Below are 20,001 nucleotides of genomic sequence, written 5' to 3'. Positions count from 1 at the left end.
ACAAACAACTTCTTGGTCTTCAAAATGACAACAATACTAATAAACCTAAATCATTTAGAAAACCAAAAAATGTTATAATAGGCACTAACTCCAAAGCAAATGGACTAAGGCGGCTGCAAAGAGAACTATGAAGTACTATCGTACAACCAACTGGTCTCCAGATACATCTTTGGGAGAACTAACAAATCGTCTTAAGACTATTGATGAAAAGATTGAGGTTAACCAATTAAACTCGAGATATCCAAGAAGTTATGTTTCATTTAAAATTGCAGTTCCTGAGGCATCGTCTCATTATAATATAATTCATTCTATCAATATAAGATTGATAGAACGAGACCAGGCCTCCAGAAAGGCTGTAGTAGCGCTAACAAGTAAATCAGGTATTAAAAGTATCTTACCTTATGCTGTGATCAGGATGATCGTTGCTCAGATGTTGCTTCAATAAGAAGAAGTTTCCAAATAAAGCTCCGCAATGTTGACATTTTTTCTTTAGTGTTCCATCACTTTGTAGTGAAAGTCTAGTGTACCTGTGTTGCTGTGTTTTTCTATGATTCTTCGCGTCCTCTATATTATCGAACTTCATATTGCACGGTGTACAGATGAAGTACTTCTGCTTGTGCACGTTTTGTTTGTGGTGGCGTAAAGACATGTTGGACAAAAGTCCAACGCCACAAACGTCACAAATATACTCATTTTTAAACTTTTTGACTTCTGAGTCGTCATGATTGAATCTTTCGCAATGTGCTATGAGCTGTTTATTTAACAAAAACTCCTTATGGCAGGTAGGACATTTAGATGGATTAAATTTTTTTATTATTATCGGCACGGATCGGTTAATTACTGAAACCACCTCAGTATGTTCTTCTGACAACAGATGTTGGTACATGGTTTTGGTGTCTTCAGCACGGTGTTTGCAAAGAATGCAATAAAAGTAGCCAGAAGTTGATTTGTCGATATGTTGTGGTGATAGCCAGTGGCGTAGAAATTCATTCTGGGTATTGCAGTAAAATCTGCAGGTACCGCACTGAAACGGACTTTCTAAAATCACATCTATAAAAAATATACCTGTATTAGTTAAGTAAAAATATATCAATAATGTCGAATATAAAAATTAAATACAGAAAGATGCAAGAGAGCAGTAGCTAAAGGAAGCTTATTATGAAAAATATAAGGACCAACAAATATGCGCAGATTCGTACAGTTTAAAAATCCCAAATTAAAAGGAAAATTATTTTGCTTTTATCCATGTTTTCTTTCAACGCAACTTTAGATGTGTAAAAACTACAGATGTTGCAAAATTTATAAAGGATTGCAACAAAAGACATATATCAGACTCAGTAAACATAAACAGAGAAGCACAAACACCTGTAAATCCAGGGTTCACTTACGCATAAGCAACATCTCAACAAATGCTGAGCTGCAACATGCTGCTAATAATATAGATCAGACAAATCATTCGGTCAGTACCCAGAACTCTGGTTTGAAAGTTTTGATGAGAGATATTATGACACAAATGGGGACAATGATAAACTTGCTCTCAACACTTGTAGCTAAGATATCAAAATGACGACACAGCTGTTGAATATAGCAGAATAAAATGCCAGCGGAATGAGTTCACATGCTCATGAAATCAATTCTTTCATTCAATCAACAATACATATAAGAGTGAACACATAATTGTAGTTAGAGAAAAAAATCGCAGAAAAAGGGAGACTTCGCAAGAAATGGCAAAATCTATAATAAGGCTACATCAGAACTGAACAAACTTTTTCACACGATTCAAAATCAAAGTATAAAAACATACCTGGAAAGTCTATCACCTACAGAAGCAACAAATACCACCGATAAGAGACAACTCTGAACTCTGAGCTAGAAATAATAGGGAAAAGGCAACTGCATTTGCGGAATATTTCAAAAATGTTTTTATATCCAACGATTACGTACAAACATAGGGATAAAACGAAGTACAAAGATTCGAAAATTTACTTGTAAAGAAATCTCTCACGTGATAATGAACGAAATCAATCAAAGCATAAGAAAACTTGCAAATTAATCTGAATAAAACACAAAAATGACCTAAAACATGAAAAATCAAAGCAAATGAAGCAAAATCGTGCCATTGGACATTCACAATGCGACGTGAAACTTGGACTCCACAAAATATCTAGGTATACATTTGGATAGAAGACTGACTTGGCGTAAGTATAACTTTACTAAAGGAAAACAACTTGGACTCAACCTCCATAAACTCTACTGGATGTTTGGCAGAAAATAAAATACTTATCTACAAATCTATAATAAAACCCGTTAGACTGAGGTCATACAATTATGGGGTACAGCCAGTAACTCTAACTTGGAAATTCTTCAAAGATTTCAAAATGAAGTTTTACGAATGATAGTAAATGCTCCCTAGTACGTTCCTACTATCAAGGAAGAAATCTCGAACTTCAGCAGAAAATACAAAAAGAGACCAAATGTGCATCCCAACCTGGAATAAAATGCTGTACTTTTCGTATAAGTAGAATTCGAAATTCTTGTTCGCAAAGAAGCACGAATTTAAATGGGTCGATTTTGTATAATAAGCTACCTAGTTATATGAAGGAAAGTCATTTAGGAATATTTAAACATTAAAATCAAGTGAAGTGATGATGCCCGAAATAAGCCACGAAGAAATAGAAAGAGCAGTAAAAGAAATAACAAGGAATAAAGGTCCTGAAAGCGATGGGATCTTAGCAGAAATGGTGAAGGAAGGCGGAGAAGAAGCCATCACATAACTAAAAACACTATTTAATAAATGTCTATTCGAAGGTAACATACGCAAACAATGGAATACTGCTTAAACAATACTAATACACAAACAGGGAGACACCACAGACCTGAAAAATTATCGACCAATTTCACTTCTTTCACCACTTTACAAAGCCTTGACAAAGATTATTACAAACAGATTAACAATTAAATTTGACGGATATCAACCAGTAGAACAAGCCGGATTTAGAAAAAGATACAGCACCTGTGACCATCTATATACATTGAAAATCCTAATAGAAAAGACTAACGAATACAATCTCCCATTATGTCTGGCTTTTATAGATTATGAAAAAGCTTTTGATAGCGTAGAACTGTGGGCAACAGAAGAAGCATTAGTCAACAACCGGATCGACTCCGGGTACAGAATATTAATACATAATATTTACGAACAAGCTGAAATATTAGTGACGTTGGGTAATGCAATCGAAACAAGACCAGTAAAAATCAACCGAGGCATAAGACAAGGAGACACAATATCTCCAAAATTATTTACAGCTGCCCTAGAAGATATCTTTAAGTCAATAGACTGGAAAATAGGGGAATCCCTATTAACGGACGCAAATGATGTAGTACTAATAGCCGACACATAAAATGCAGTGAATACGATAATTGAGGAGCTACACACAGAATCCCAAAAAAAGGACTGAAAATGAATTTCAGCAAAACTAAACTAATGTCAAACAAAGATGACAAACCTATGATAAACATCCAAGGGACAGAGATAAAACACTTAGATAAATATACATATCTGGGTCAAAATGTCAAGGTAAGCAAAGAAAATTAGACTACCGAAATAAGCAGACGTGTAAAAATGGGATGGGCAGCATTCGGAAGACTCTCATACGTACTTAAAAATAAAAATATACCTCAAAGACTACTAACCAAAGTGTTTATTTCCGGTATCCTACCTGTATTTACATATGGAGCTGGACATTCACTAAAATAAACAACAGAAAATCAGAAAAACTCAGAGAGCTATGGAACGACAGATGCTGGGTATCTTACTCAAAGATCATAAAACCAATGAAGACATTCGTAATAGAACAAAAGTGAAAGATGCTGTCGAACAGGCAGCTAAACTGAAATGGAAAAGGCTAGACACAACGAATGTCTTAAGGATGGCCGATGGAATAAAGAAATCGGGAATTGGCGGCCAAATGAAGCCAAAACCACGAGGAAGACCGCAAATGCGCTGGAGCGACGATATTAAAAGACCTGCAGGACCAATGTGGAAACGTCTTACAAACAACAAAGATGAACGGCGAGAATTAGGAGAGGCCTATATTCGGCAATCCTAATAGAGAGAAGGGCTTAAAAAAAACATTAAAATATTAAAATTATAACATTATATTATTAAAAAATTACTTTTTAAAATAATAACCCTATCGATAGGAGAGGTAAAACTAAGTTCTCTAATACAGGTAAAATATCGCAAGAAGTCTACCATGGTTACTCTACCAAGGAAGCAATCTATATAAACTGCAAAAAACAATTGACAGTTTTACTAAACAATTTCTGTTCCAGTGCTGTAGAGATGTCAATTGTGATATGGTCATGTGTTTGGTCGATTATCAGAAAGCATATGACTTAAGAAGAAATACTAGGAAAAATGCTTACCATGAATATTTTCGAGGACCATTCTCTTAGCAACATCAGATCTAATATCACCTTTTCGGCAGTGGTAATGAGATATAAGATGCTTTCCTATAAGCTGTTTGTGAATTCTCGAATGACAAACTTCACATTTCTCGAACCGTTTCTTCCTTCGTCTCTTTTTGGTAGTTTGTTCTTGATTGCTAAAAATATTTTCCGGTGGTTTGGATTTCGTTCTTCTGACTTCTTTCATCAAAGACAGTTCATCAGTATCGTCGAATTCTCTATCTCTGGAGACTCTTTTAAAATGCAGTTCAGATTTGAGGTGTCGTTCGTAAACTATCCTTGAAGCGAGTCTTCTATTGCAAGGACTACACCAGTATTGAATCGAACCGTTGGACTTTCGTAACAAAGAGTTGTCGCTGGATTTCTTTGTAAATCTAAAAGGTTCACCGGAAGTAGGTATCCATTTTCCTTTAGTGTAGTTTTCACCTGGACCTTCTTGATCTTTTAATACAGTCTTTTCCTTGGCTAACTTTTGTGTTAGCTGTTGAGGTTCCGTTTCTTCGGAAAATTTAGGCTTCCATTTACCCTTGGTATAAGAAGTTGAAGGATAGTCGTCTTCAGGTTCGTTTCTTGGCTTCCACTTACCTTTTGTATGTGATGGAGGGGGGTAGTCATCGTCAAGATCATTTCGAGGTTTCCATTTACCTATAAAAAATATTCAATATAATCAAAATTTATATGACTCAATATTAAAATTACCTTTAGTATGGGAAGGAGGTGGATAATCATCCTCCGCGTCACCACGTGGCTTCCATTTACCTTTGGTATAATTAGCTGGAGGAGAATCATCTTCAACGGGCTCTATAGGTTTCCATTTACCTTTTCCACCAGTCGCATATTGTTCTTCCTCTCTAGGCTTCCATTTTCCTTTAGTATGAGTAGGTGGAGGCACATCTTGTTCGTGTTTTTTGGAAGCCACCCATTTGCTTCCTGTAAACGTTGGTGGAGGTACGTCTAAGTCTTCAGCCTTTTTGGAAACCCATTTGCTCCCGGTAAAAGTTGGTGGTGGTATGTTGTAGTCTTCTTTTTGTGGAAAGGATGGTTTCCATTTTCCTTTGGTGTGAGTCGCCAGTGGTGATGCTGGTCGTTTAGGTTTCCACTTACCTCCTGTATGAGATGGGGGAGGAATATTCCAGTCTCTAGAATCACTATTCCTAGACCACTGTATCGGGGAAGAAGGTTTCCATTTACCTCCTAAAATTTGATACAATTTATTCCAAAATATTAAGATTACTTGTCAAAATAGTACCCGTATGATGTCTTGGTGGTCTGTCTTCATCACTGCTTGAATCATCATCTTCGTAATCATATTCTTCGGAATCTTCTTCGCTTTCCTCGTAAACATCTATTGCAGGAGGCTCTTCTTTTCTTCTTTCTAAATTATCAACAGCTTTAATAAGTTTAGATTGGTTATCTCCATGCCCAAGCTCCTTGAGTTGGTCTCCTCCAATCCAGACGTTTTTTCCGGATTTGGATTGCTGCGGTTCAACTGGTTCTTTGACTGTAGACGAACTTGCTTGAATGACCTAAATATAAACAAAAACAGGCAAAATAAAAAACTGTTAGTGTTGATAGAGAAGAATAGTGAAAGTTTTTGATTACGTACAAAAACCATTGTTAAATTTAAGAATGGACAGTTTTCTACTAACCGCAGTTGTTTTACTTCTGGTTAATATCCCGCTGAAACTTTTCCCAGAGGTGGATTGAACTTCCGGTTTCTTGGAGCTGCTTCTCAATTCTAAGGAAGAGAAAAAATCATCCGCCTTCAGATTAAAAGACTCATCTGGGGGTAGAAGCTGACTTGGAAGGGGCGACTTCGGTGGTTCTGTGATATTTTTTGAACATCCTGCTTTTCTGTGATTGATGTAATTATCGAGACCTATGATGGTGACGTGACACTTTATGCAGAAGTGAGCATCTTCTTCGTAGTCTGTTATCATTGTTTAGATGAGATTTGTCCCTGAAAATAAATATTCAACACTTAAATTTTTTAGAAAAAAATTTTCAAAAAGAAAGCACGACTCTTATTATTATATAAGGTCTACTAAGGTGTACTCCAATGAAGGGATAACATCTTAAAAACATTTAAGTGTCACGCGAATACAAGATTAAAGAGAAGATATGTTTACCTAAATAGATGGATGGTAGAGGCAGCCACGACACATACAGGGTTGTGAACCTACAGAGAAAGAAAGACAGCAAAAGGAAGAGATAGATTACTTGGTCAGGACCTGTTGACCTTCTTTGTATTTATTGCTTGAAACACTTCTTCCTTTGTACTTTCTGAATTATCTGTATTAAATCAGTGATTAAGATACCAAAAAACAAATCCTTTCCTCAGATTTAAATGTTCTCCTTGGATTTAAACATTTTTTGGTAAAGAAACAATAATCCAGTGATCTAGTAATTATTTGCTGTGTTATGCTTTTCACCACCATTCTAAATATCTTCCCTTTTCTCCAAAAACTTCAATTTTATTGGTTTAAATTCTTAATCAAACTGAAGAAGGTTCTTTGTAGCTTATAATTCTATTTTTTGAAGGATTTATCAAGTTTTATCAATAATGCTTTAGTACTTCTTAATTGGTACCCACTTGATGTAAACTCCACAGGTACGCTACTGTTTATAATAACTATGCGAGGTACCTGCTACTCCATGTCGTCCAAAATAAAACGAGTCCAAAAAAAGAATTCGGTTTGTGGTGCATTGTCGTGGGAAGTGGATTTGGTGACAAAGGTGTGACAGCTTGACATGGCACCGTAAACATAACGTTCCTCGCTGAAAAATAAAAGTAGTGTCCAAAAAGATTTTAAAATCAACATAGAAATTGATTGAGTGGAATATTTTGACAATATAAATTTGAACAACATAATATAAAGTCAAATTGAACGGAACGGAAAAGGGAGTTTGTGCTAATATTTCAGATAATAAAAAAGTTAAATAAACGAAAATAAGGTAGCAAAACATATTTTTTGTCGTATGCACATTTAATAAAATAATTTGAGATATTGACGGCTTTTACGAAAGTTTTCATAAGGTGATGATTTTATCTGCCATTGCTGGATAAATGGGGGATAAAAAGGTAAATAGAGATTAGGGACAGGTGAATGATAAACATAGATGTAGACATAATCGAAATGTCTAAAGCCGGAATCAGTCAGCTCGTCGAATGGCTCTCTTCGCTAGTTTACATCGACAAAGAGAAACAGAAAATCGATATTAAGGATCCAAAAAGAGTCAACGGTTGGCACCCCACCTTACTGTGAAATTAGGTTTTTGCAAGCAAGCAATTTGATTAAACCCAGTAAGAGAGACTTGCACAGTCCTTAGAATGACTTTTGGGTGTTATAATTCATTGGAACGAGATGTATTGATTCGTGTAATCAGAAACTACTCCACCGCGCTCCAATGCTCCAGACCATTGCTTTCCCCCTACATCTTCACTCTGATGCGTGATAGGGGCTCACTATCAGCCAAATGCTTTTCACGTGGAAGTTCTGGGTACAAGAACTCCAACACGATATCCTAACCAGATTAATGCAGGCCAGCGTGAGGCGCTCTTTTTCTGCTTTTTCTAGTGACGTATCATGGAACTGAAATTGCTTGCTCAGGCCTCAAGTCTCCGCTCCGGGCTACGCCCAGTTTGGCGACTCGGTGTCCGAGGATGTGGGCACCTCGTGCCCAGTTTTTAGGGTTTTGTTATTTTGTTTTTTGTTAGTGTTTTTTTAATTTTTTTGGTGGCTGAAGCCGGTTTTTTGTTTTTTTTTAGGTTTTTTTTTCAATTTATGTAAAGAAAACTTCTGCGCGCTAGAGCTTCTTCTGTTGGTAGAGCTACGAAATATCTAGACGTTATGTGTTTGCCAGTAATCATGATAACGTAGGCTTCCTTCCATGGATTTGGGAAGAGCCTGCATCTAAGCATTGCATTCGTGCTTTTCTCAGTGAGCTATTTTTAGTTTTCGTTTATTTCTTGAGGGTATGTAGGTGTGATTATCACCTCTGGTTCTTCGGGCATTTGTTGATGTTCTTCGACTTCTTCGATGAAGTCTACATCTTCGTCTTGGTGATAAAATTTAATGTACATTCTCTCTCGAGAATCCTCCTCATCTCCTCTGCTCTTTCATCCATGGAGTAGACAATTCCATTTTCACCTTGTAGTGGAGGTATGGATTTTCTATCATTTCTTAGTAGTTTCTATATGACTGGCATGTTTGGACCTTGTTCCTCCATTTCTTAAACGTGGTTACCCCACCGCCGGCTTCCATGTTCTGCTAGTGTTGTATTCACTTCTCTGTTTAGCCGATTTGCCCTGTTTTTGACCTCCTGGTTTCTTGTCCTTCTAGCTCTCTTTTTGGGTCTGTTCTTTTTCCTTATCATGTCCTTTATTTCCGGGTTTATTTCTCTAAACCTTCCCATGTGTATGTCTATTTCTTCTTTAGTAGTGCTATTTCTGATTTCTTCTTGTACGATGTTTTCGAATTCTAGTATTCTTTCTTCTATTTCTTGTGAATTCTTTATCACTGGGACGTTGTTGATTCCAATACTCAGAAGTCTTTTGTAATTTGACCACTTTGTTTTCTTTCTTTTTCTCGTTGTTGTATTGTATTCTTTCGATATTTTCGTTCATATTTCTAGTAGTATGGGGTTGTGGGCCTTCGTTTAATGTTATGATATAGGTCTGTAGTCCTAGATTTTTGGCTGCTACTATCTAGATGAACAAAACTTCGTTAGAGCACTCCATAGTAAAATTACCACGACACTGACCGTAATTCTAGCCGTGTCCGAAGGATTGGACATGCATTGCATCAGCTTCCAATTTTTTTGAACCGGATCGATTTACCGATAAATAATGGGATAGTAAGCGCCGACTATAAATAGACAGTTTTGTCCTATCACAGGGATCGTAAACCACAAATATTAAGTAGAAATACGGTATTTCACGTTGTGTTCGTTTCCGTCTTTATATTTTGTCTTTTTCTATTCAAGAACGCACTCCACGTTCTGTCTAATCTCACCTTAACGTAATAACCGATGTATTAATAGTAGTGACAGTTAATTCACCATAAATAGTTGACATTTCAACTCCCTCATAGATCAGCATTCTATTTTATTATCCGAGTTGAAACATAATAAAAAAATGACTCAGACTGTAAGTTAGATAAGGGAAAATGTTTTGATACTTAAAAGAGAATCGTCAACAACCCTTAAAAAGGATGGATGTGTCTGAGTCGCTCGTCGTCAACAAATCTATGGAAATAAATGCATAGACAAGTGAGTGAGCCAGACCATAGCTACAGTGACGGGGCTGTCGTCCGAATAACTGCTTTCACATCGATCCGCAGCCACCTCGTCTTTAACACAGAATTCGTCAGCATAGACCAGTCAATTTCTGAGTAGGACCATAGATTGAAATAAGTTTATATAAATAAATATATATATATATATATATATATATATATATATATATATATATATATATATATATATATATATATATATATATATATATATATATATATATATATATATATATATATATATAAACGTACATGTATATATATATATATATATATATATATATATATATATATATATATATATATATATTACTAGGTAACTAAGGATTACATATCATCCATTCTATCTGTGTCGCTGTTTGGAATTCAGGAAAATGGCCATCTGCTTGGTGTACCTTAATTTATATCCCACTACACAAAAAAGGAACTACTACCAGATGTAAAAACTACCGAACACTGTCACTAATAACACATGCTAGTAAAATCTTATTGCATATCATCAAAAACAGGTTAAAACCCTATCTACATTACCAAATACCTCAGGAACAAGCGGGGTTTGTAAAGGGTAAACGGGAACAAATCCTGAACCTGAGACAACTCATTTAAAAGTCTAGAGAATTTCAAGTACCTGTTATTGTATGCTTCGTTGACTACCAAAAGCCATTTGATTATGTAAGCGTGATAAATCTGTGGTCCATTTTAATAGAAATGGGCACACCAATGCACCTGGTGACACTTATTAAAAATCTGTACCAGTCCAATATACGAACAGTACGGTTAGATCAGAAGTTCTCAAACCAATTTAAGACCGAGAGAGGTGTTAGACATGGATGCGTGATGTCACCTGACTTATTCAACATTTATGGTGAACATGTCATGAGTATAGCTTTAGATGGATGGGCCGGTGGAGTAACAGTGGCTGCTAGGAAAATTTCCAATTAAAGATTTGCTGATGACACTACACTTATAACAGGAAATGAGGAAGAAATGTTTAATCTCCTGCGAAGAGTTGAGTACGAAAGCAATAAAAATGGTCTGAAAATCAATAAAGCTAAGACAGAATAATAGTGGTCGACAGATACCACACTATTCAACTGACTAACATGTTATAGGAATACCAGGTAGTGGACAGTTTAGTTTATCTCGGGTCTAGTACGATGGGAACGTGGGGATCTAACGATGGGAACTGTGAAGCAGAAGTTCAAAGACGTATTGGTATGGCAAAAAATGCGACGGGTCGCCTAACTAAAGTTTCGAAAGACAGAGCTATCTCTCAAAATATCAAGATGAGACTGGTGAATGCCCTTGCATGCTCATTATTTTTGTACGGAGCAGAGACTTGGAATCTTCGGGGACGCGAGCGCCAAAAAATTGATGCCTTTGAGATGTAGTGCTGGAGAAGAATGCTGCCCGTACCTTGGACAGCTCATAAGACAAACGTTTTCATTCTAAACCAAGTCAAAATTAAAAAAGGCTGTAGAAAATATGTCTGCAATGTATTCTTCAATTTTTTGGTAACGTGTTTCGAAGAGGTGACGATAGTTTGGTCCAAACAAATTAAGAATTCACCTGGAAACTCATTCTGCGAAGCTTTCAGAGCAGCTGAAGATAGAGACCAATGGAAAAATATTGTAAGGAATATTGGGCCTGCGTAGCGCAAGCGGTAGGATGCTTGCCTCGCATGCGGGTGGTCCGGAGTTCGAATCCTACCGCCGGCAAGAACAACTAGACATTTTTAAAAATGTCTATAGGCCCCAGGTCGACTCAGCCTGAATAAAATGAGTTCCTTGGGTAAAACCAGGGGTAATAATAGGCGGTTGAAGCGTAGCACTGGCCATGTTACCTTCCTTGTATACCGTAGGCCCTAGATATAGCAGACTACCCTGCTATACTCCCAAAGCCGCGAAGCGGTATAAAACGGGAGACTATTATATTATATTGGAAGAAATGAAGATCCACTGTAATGAGAAAACGACAAGGGAGAGAGAGAGAATCATAATAGACACTGGTAATATGAGTAGCTCAGATTCTGACAAAAATAACGAAACCAGGAAGGAGAGATTATCTTATAATTAATTCGGTTGTCTAAACTATTTTAATTTATTGTTTAAAATAGATGTTGGTAAAACTGATGTTTCTACGGGAGACCTGGATAGGTTGAAGATACATTGTATCATTGAGCTAAGTTCCGAGATACATTGTAATATATTTGCTTCCATTTTAACTTGGTTTGAGAATTTATAATCCTAAGGTTTGTCTGAAGGAGCTGAACGATTGGTGGATTTTGTTCAGATATAATTCAAATAAATTTTAGAATTTTTTTAAAGGATCTTTCATATTAAATTACTGGATTCCTAGATTTGGTTAAAAGGTCCAATTTCCGTGTAGAAATATAATTTTTTACAAAAAAAGGATCCATTACTGCTAACTTTATTGTGGACAATTGAAATTTGTTTTTTTATTTTATTAAAAAAAAAAGATTTTTTTTAAAAAAGAAAATTTTTCTTTTTGGAAAAGAAAGAGAAAAAAAGAAATATTTTTTTCTTTATTTTTAATTAGATAGCTTATTTGTCTCTAGAAACTTTGATAGTAATAGAAATTAGATTTATTTTCATACTGAAAAGTTTCAAATTTCTGCAGACACAACAACCCTTTTCAGCACAGAGCCTCAACGGATTTTGGTCCACTTTCCCCGGTCTAACACTACAGAAACAATCGTCAGCCCTTCTCCTTCGTTTGCGGGTTGCATATACTCATATACAACAGTTACAAAACCACTTAATTTATTATTTATTGCCGTATAAATGCTCGACTACGTGGTGACGATTCCTTGTTGCATGAGAATTGCTTCAATAAGGGATGTTCTTAGTCTACAGGGCGGACGACCCACAGTAGAAACTTAACGAAGAATACTTTCGATCGAATAAGATTCCGCCTGAAGTTGAGGTATGTCAATGAAGGAATATTTAAAGGTGTATTTCGTATTATATATGTATATAACTGGGTTATAATAATCAATTTTTTACTTAAGATTTCTTGGCATTTTTCAATCTATATTTCGAACGAAAGGCTGGTCTTTTTTTAGGCAGAGATATCGTACGTTCCGGAGATAAGTGTAATAAGTCAAATTTTTTTCTATCTTCAATTTTTTATCTCCTAAGAAATCCGTAATAATTTAAGTTCGATCGTTATTGCCTAGATGGCAAAAAAATTCCTATTCCTCGGAAGAGGATCATCGGCATATTCCGATGAAAACAGTAATAAAATGCAGTTATCGTGGTATGTATTGCGGTACTCTGTGTAAAAGTGTAATAAGTGTAGTTAGTACAGTTTAATTTAGAAGTATTGTAAACTTTAGTTACGTGTTCTCTCGGTAAAAGTGTAACATTTCGAGTTACTACCCTTCTTATCGGAATATTTACCAATATTTCCACTTTACGTCCGCCGAAAAGTGTAATATTTGTAGTTATTGCTGTTTAGTTTGGAAGAGTTTAGACTTTTGTTTTGTATTTTCCGAGTAAAAGCGTAATATTTCGAGTTGTTACTCTAATCATCGGAATATATTTTAGTTTTATCACTTGACTTCCGCCAAAAAGTGGAAGATAATTTTAGAGAATACTATTTTCTAAACTAATTAATTAATTACATCTTTATCAACGTCTGTTTTGCCTTGCAATTCTTAGAAGGCGCAGATTAAAGCAGAAATCTGAATGTGGTTTCGACCAATAGTTTCCGGATTTATTATCAGATGTCGCTATTGCGTCCATATCGAAGCCATTTTAGTGTTGCTTCTACTACGACAGGAAATATTGTTTTCACGTTCAGAGCGTTTGTAAATAGCCGCTCCGAAGATTCCTTTTAGGATGAAATACATATAAGCGGATATACAGACGCACTGTACGTGAAATCAAATCTTAACTGTCTTTCCTTCCATTTATTTACTCTTTATCTGATGGTATTTGAAAATATATAAATTCAGTTCTGGTTCTTCTATTCGCATTTTAAAAATTATAAAAAATTGGTTTTATTCTCCTGAAAATTTTGTTGTTTTGACTTATTACACCTTTCTTAGGAACGTGCAACATGACGAAAAAGGGAGCAATTAAAAAGTATTAAAAATACCAAAGGGGAAGAGGAAGACAAAAGAATACTTGGTGGAAGACGCTTAGGCATGACTTGTCTGTGAATTGGATAGATATTGGTATGATCCAAGTTAAAAACTTGTGGAGAAATGTAATTATGGAAACCAACTCACATAGGAATAAATGTAAAAAATAATGATGAATCTTATGTTAGAATAAAGCTGTTAATTGTAGTTAAATGTAGTTTAAAAATATATTTTATTAAAAAGAATAAAGTATTTTTTTCTTCTTCTTCGGCTTTTCCCATTATGAGTTCGCCGTTTTCGTCCTCCACAGCACTCTATTCTCCCAGTCACCTTCTCTGAGGTCTCTATCTATCATAGCATTTCCGACGTATGTTTTCCATCTTGTAGCAGGTCTTCCTCTCCGTCTTCTTCCCGGCGGGTCCCAGTTTTATATTCTTTTCGGTCACCTATGCTCTGGCATTCTTTGTACATGCCCGTACCACTACAGGGCTCTGTTTTCCAACTTTTTTGTAATTGAGCATTTTACTTCCATTCTGTTACATATTTCCTCCGTTCTTATTCTATCCGCTCTTGTGATTTGTAGACATCTTCTCATAAAGTCCAGTTCAACTGTTCTTATTTTATTTCGTATTGTTGTTGTCATTGGCCATACTTCCGCTCCATATAGGGTAATATTCATCACTATGCTTTGAAAGATCCTCTTTTTGTTTTCTTTGGTTAGAGTGTTGTTCCATATCACTCCAGGAAGTGCTCTTGTGGCTTGTTTTACCCGTGCTATTTTCATTTCTATATCTTTCATACAAGTACCATCTCGGCTAATCATTGACCCTAAATACTTAAAAGCCTTACAACTCTTAATAGTCTCTTCTTCTAAACTTAAGTTCAAATCTGCAACCTCGGGTCCAATACATAAGTATTCGGTCTTGCACATATTTATCTTGAGTCCCCAAAGTTCATATTCTTCCTTTAATTTCGTTATCATATATTCCATATCCTCCCTGTTTTGTGCAAAAATGACTTGATCATCTGCGAAAAGTAGTGAATGTAATATATTCTCTTGTATATACAATGTATGCCCATTGTTCCGCATTTTCTATACCATCTTTTCAAAGCCTGATCTATATATATATATATATATATATATATATATATATATATATATATACATATATATATATATATATATATATATATATATATATATATATATATATATGTTAAAAAGTGTAGGTGAGAGACCACATCTCTGTTTGAAGCCTTTTGTTACGGTGATTGTTTTTGTTATTTCATTACCTAACTTTATTTGCACTTGTGTTTCTTTATACAGTCTTTGTATTATATTCACCCATTTCTCTCTAACGCGCATTCTTCTCATTGCTTCCCATAGTTGTTTCCTGGGCACGCTATCGTATGCTTTCTCTAAGTCGATAAAGGTCATATGTGTTTCAATGTTTTTTTCTTTGTTCTTTTCAATCACCTGTCTCATAATGAATATATTATCTAAACATGATCTGGCTTTTCGGAATCCGGCTTGTTCTTCGCTAGAATGGTCCATGTGTTGTTCTAGTTTTTCTTTTATAAGTGATGAAAAGATTCTTGCTAGAATCTTTTCATCAAAAAGCAAGAATAAAGTATTTGGTAAATTAAAATATCCCATTTACACAGTATATTTTTAAACAGCCGCTAAATTTCTCATTTTTTTTCTTTTTCGGGTATTTCCTTCTCGGCAAAGTTCGTCGACTACACTTATGTCCACATTCATTGTATTTTAGTGCTGTTCCTACTGAGATGGACAGCTCTTGAAAAGTTTATTTTGCCGGAGTGGTGCTATAAATCTGAGCATTAGCATGGGCGTCGATGGGAAGGAAGGATAGTGCCAGAATTGGTGGATTTATGGGCGGCGAAAAAATGAGTGGAATTGGGGCGATATCGACGGTTCTCGTCTTGTCAGGACATCTCTAGATTTGTTTAAAATATGCAAAAAATAAAGTTAATATACCACACACGGAGAGTTTAGAGTTGAGTTGCGACTACAAAAATTATTATTTTGTTATTTATAGAGAACTAGCGTGGAAAAAATTATAAGCGGTACAAAATTGTGATATTTGGGTTATATTTATTACATGTATTCAAAAAAATATTTTTTTTTAAACACATTTTGAAATACAAGGGCGTCCTCAAATGGGGGCGTTAGATATTTGTATGATATTTTTCAAAACATCCTTTTTCAATACATATTGTTTTTTACACTTTTTGCATGTCCACCTTGCCTTCATATGACACACACAACACTTTAACTGTTTTTCCAGTTTTCCCGGAAAATGAAAGCCTTCAGTGACTTCAATGCTGGAACCAGCTTTTCTTTTTCTTTGTGTCCTTGAGGTGACACCATCTCTCAAATAACTACGTACTATATGACGACGGAATTCTAACTGATCCATCACATTTTCAGCAGAAATTTGATGAAGTTTCCAGGCATTAGTCATAATAATGTCAAGAAAGTACGTAAATAAAACCCACCACCACTTTTTACCTTTTATGCTTATTCGATATAATGATATGCACTGGTCATGCGCATCTACTCCACCCATTCCAGAATTGTATGAAGCAAACAATTTTGGCTGTACTACATTTTCTTTTGATTTTGATGCTCTGGACCACCGTTTTACCAGACCTAATGGTTCAATGGTATCATAGTTGGATAACATAGAACAAACACTATTGTCATACCATTTCACACATAAAATTTCATTAGCTTTGTCGAATCTATAATCATATGTACCTCTTGCCATTTTCTTCATTAGCTTAGACTCCATTACTGGACATTTTTGCACACGATTTTCTCTTACAGTTCCTGTGGCCTTTATGTTTTTTTGTTTCAGGTATGTCATTAGTTGATATGTCGTGAAATAATTATCGAAAAAAATTTCATTTCTAGATGGTTCGGGTAGGTATTTCAAAAGATTAATTACTACTTTAGCTCCAAGTGGTATTCCTTTAGTATCCTCAGTATGATTTGGTTTTTTTTCCACAATAAACGTCAAAACCATAACAATATCCAGTGGAACCAGTTATCATCCAATTCTTATACCCAAATCTGACTGGCTTCCCTCTAATAAATTGTTTTGCTGGGTTATGGCCGAAATATTTCACCATGGATTCGTCTATGGATATATCTTTATGGAAACATCCCCAATGGCAGAATTTTTCTATAATTTTATCTGCTAAGGGTCTAATTTTGTACATACGATCTTTAGAATCGCCTATTTTGGCATTATCCGCTAGATGAACAAATTTTTTTATTTCTTAGTACCTGTCTCTGCTCATAGCGTTGTAAACACAGGAAACTGCTAGGTCCTCATCTAATGACCAGTATAACCTTTCTCGTGGTAATCTGTTATACCCAGTTAGATATAATATTGCAAAAAAAGTTTTCATTTCGTTTGGAGATATTGTAAAAGAGTGATTATTTTTTTGCCGTGCGTATAAAATTGACTGATCACAAATGTATGTAATAATTTCTTCAGTAAGTAATTTTTCAAAAATTTGAATTGGTGATACATTCCTCAAATCTTCTTTAACGTTTTTATTCTCCTCTTCAAATAATATATTTACTGTTGTAGTAGTAGATTAAAAATCGGTTTTTACCCACTTGGGTTTTAAAAAATTAGCATATTCCTTTGATTGTCCACCCGAAACCTCATCGGAAGTTTTTACATCTTCTGGTTCATCATGAGACTTAAAAGAGGTTTCTATAGTTCCAGGAATTTTATTTGGAATGTAATTTGGATCTTCTAGAATATCATCATCATGTTCTTCATTATCTGTCAGTTCATCCAAATTTGGTGGCAGAACACACAAATCAATACTCTCCAGTTGTTCATTTTCCTCATTATTAGCTTCTTCCAAGGCTTGTTCCAATTTTTGGAAGGTTTTAGAGCCATAAAATATTTTAGGATCCATAGTGATTAGGCATATTTGTGACTAACGTCCTCGTTTGGGGATGGTAAAATCTAGTGGCTGTTAAATACTACCAAATATAAAATAAATTTGTTATGGCGAATACTTACATTTAGAATAGTCCGTGGACTTTTAACTTCCAGCATAAAACTTATAAAATATATTTTTCTTGATGAAAAAATATTTTTTATTCTGCAACTACTATCTCTTTAAAACTCGTGTAATACGAAGCACTATATAATCACATCTGGTTGTATTTAAAGCGAACTGAAGCCAGTTACTGACTAAATAATGCCGGTACAAGAATTTTTAGATAATGATTCGCGATACATAGTTCAAACTATCCTGTATTGCTGATAATGGGTGATCTTCGGTTAAAGTTGTAACTGTCTGACAAATAACGAGGAAGTTTCTTGAGGGGAGAGATGTTAACAAATGAAATAGAAGTAAGGTATATGTGATTTTGTGTTAAATGAAAGTGATGTTTTATATTATTTAGTTAATAAAGTTATTTATATTTATTCAAGAGATATATTTTAGAAATATGTGTTAATTTATTGAAATTTTTTACAGTAAGAGGACAGTTATATGACAATGAATGAAAGTACTTGTACTATTTTGTGGGTGTGCAATTTCTTTGACTTGTAATTATCAAATTTTTAAAAGGCATTTGATTTCTGTTTTGGTAGAAAATTGTGATGTCAAATGTTAAAATTATAAAACTAAAAAACACTTATGGACAAACAGAACACAATTAAAAGTACAAAACAGACATAAAACTTTTAAAAAGGGGGCTTATTGGCAATACATCACTTGAGTTCATCACAAATTGAGTTTTTTTATTATCTACTAGTATTTTAAGAGGTCATTAAGTTTATTTATGCACTTGGTTTCAGAAATCTTTATATAAATGTTTAATATAACGTTAAAAAATTATATATCATCTATCTAATCTTTCTTAAACATCATGAGACTTTTGACAAAAAAATTAAATCAAGCATATGGTCTTAAATACAACTGGTTTTCCAAAAAAAATTCCTCGAGCAAAACTGTAGGCTTTCACAATTTGTCCAAGTGTGCAAATAGACATTTCGACGCTATAAATTATCAGCAATGTCGACAAATCTAATAAATATAGTGGCATGTCTTAAGAAGTCGAAGATGAAGGCAGTATTCCGTTCCGTTCACAGAAAATGAATAAGTACAAGTGAGATTTGCATGTGAGTTATTTAGTAATTGCTCAGATTGATCACTTGTAGTGGTATTTACATGTGCTAATTACAACGGTATGTCGAGTGAGTTATTGCGAAAAACGACGCGAGTTGCAGATTGAGTTACCTAGGGGAGATTGGGGCAAGAAGTTAGTCTATTCGCGGATAACTAAAATACGCGGGTCTTTACAAAAAAAAAATTCAAAAATTTTAATTTTCAAGCCTTTACTATGAAATATTTTTACTTAACGCAAATCTGTTTTATAGAGACGAAGATAGGTTTATAAATCTCAAATAAATTATCTAGAATTGTATAGCACCATGGCATGTACTAAACTTCATTCACTATACATATTCCCAATTATCAACAGAAGTACGTGAAAGCCAAACAGGGTCCTACTGATGTGTATCATATGATTTTTTTAAATATTTACTTTTGAAACTATTAGTGTAAGAATTTCTTGAAATTTTATCATTAAATCACAATTAAACTAAAATCTAAAAAATAACACGACCAGTATATAACTTAACAATAACTATAACATAAATATAACACAATATATTAACTTAAAAATCAACACGATACAATTTGAATTTAAACATGCAAGCAAGTTTGGATCTGTAACATGAGAATCTGTCTGGCTTAAAGTAATAAATTATATTTAATAGCCTCTGGCAGAAGTTAAAGAGATAGTTAAGAAAGAGAAAAAGAAAAGTTGGGAAAAATTTGGGGAAAAATGGAAGAGACAGCACAGAAAACGTAAAATTATTTTACAGAACACTGAAAAACCTAAGAAGCAACAAAGAAACGAAACTGAAACAAATAATGAACAAGGAAGGAACTAACAATAATAAACGACGATAAGACAATAATGGAAAGATGGAGGGAACATTTTCAGCTGATACTGAATGGAAATCAAGCGAATACAATGGAGAAGGAAAGCTACAACCGGAG

At 34.7% G+C, this 20,001-nt stretch overlaps 1 protein-coding gene across 1 annotated transcript in view; it reads right to left on the bottom strand.

Annotated features, from left to right (window-relative positions):
- LOC140441022 (uncharacterized) overlaps nt 1-20,001 on the bottom strand; it is a 205,850-nt gene that overhangs the window by 115,348 nt on the left and 70,501 nt on the right. The window contains exons 2-6 of the mRNA XM_072531413.1: nt 6,120-6,430; nt 5,720-5,996; nt 5,170-5,664; nt 4,429-5,115; nt 399-1,050 (exon numbers count right to left, since the gene is read on the bottom strand). Coding sequence (XP_072387514.1) covers nt 399-1,050; nt 4,429-5,115; nt 5,170-5,664; nt 5,720-5,996; nt 6,120-6,410 — 2,402 coding nt within the window. The 5' untranslated portion in view covers nt 6,411-6,430. The remainder of the gene's footprint in view (nt 1-398; nt 1,051-4,428; nt 5,116-5,169; nt 5,665-5,719; nt 5,997-6,119; nt 6,431-20,001) is intronic.

This window comes from Diabrotica undecimpunctata, chromosome 5 (genome assembly GCF_040954645.1).
Source record: "Diabrotica undecimpunctata isolate CICGRU chromosome 5, icDiaUnde3, whole genome shotgun sequence".
Classification (NCBI taxonomy): Eukaryota; Metazoa; Arthropoda; class Insecta; order Coleoptera; family Chrysomelidae; genus Diabrotica; species Diabrotica undecimpunctata.
This window is presented reverse-complemented; position numbering and strand designations above follow the sequence as displayed.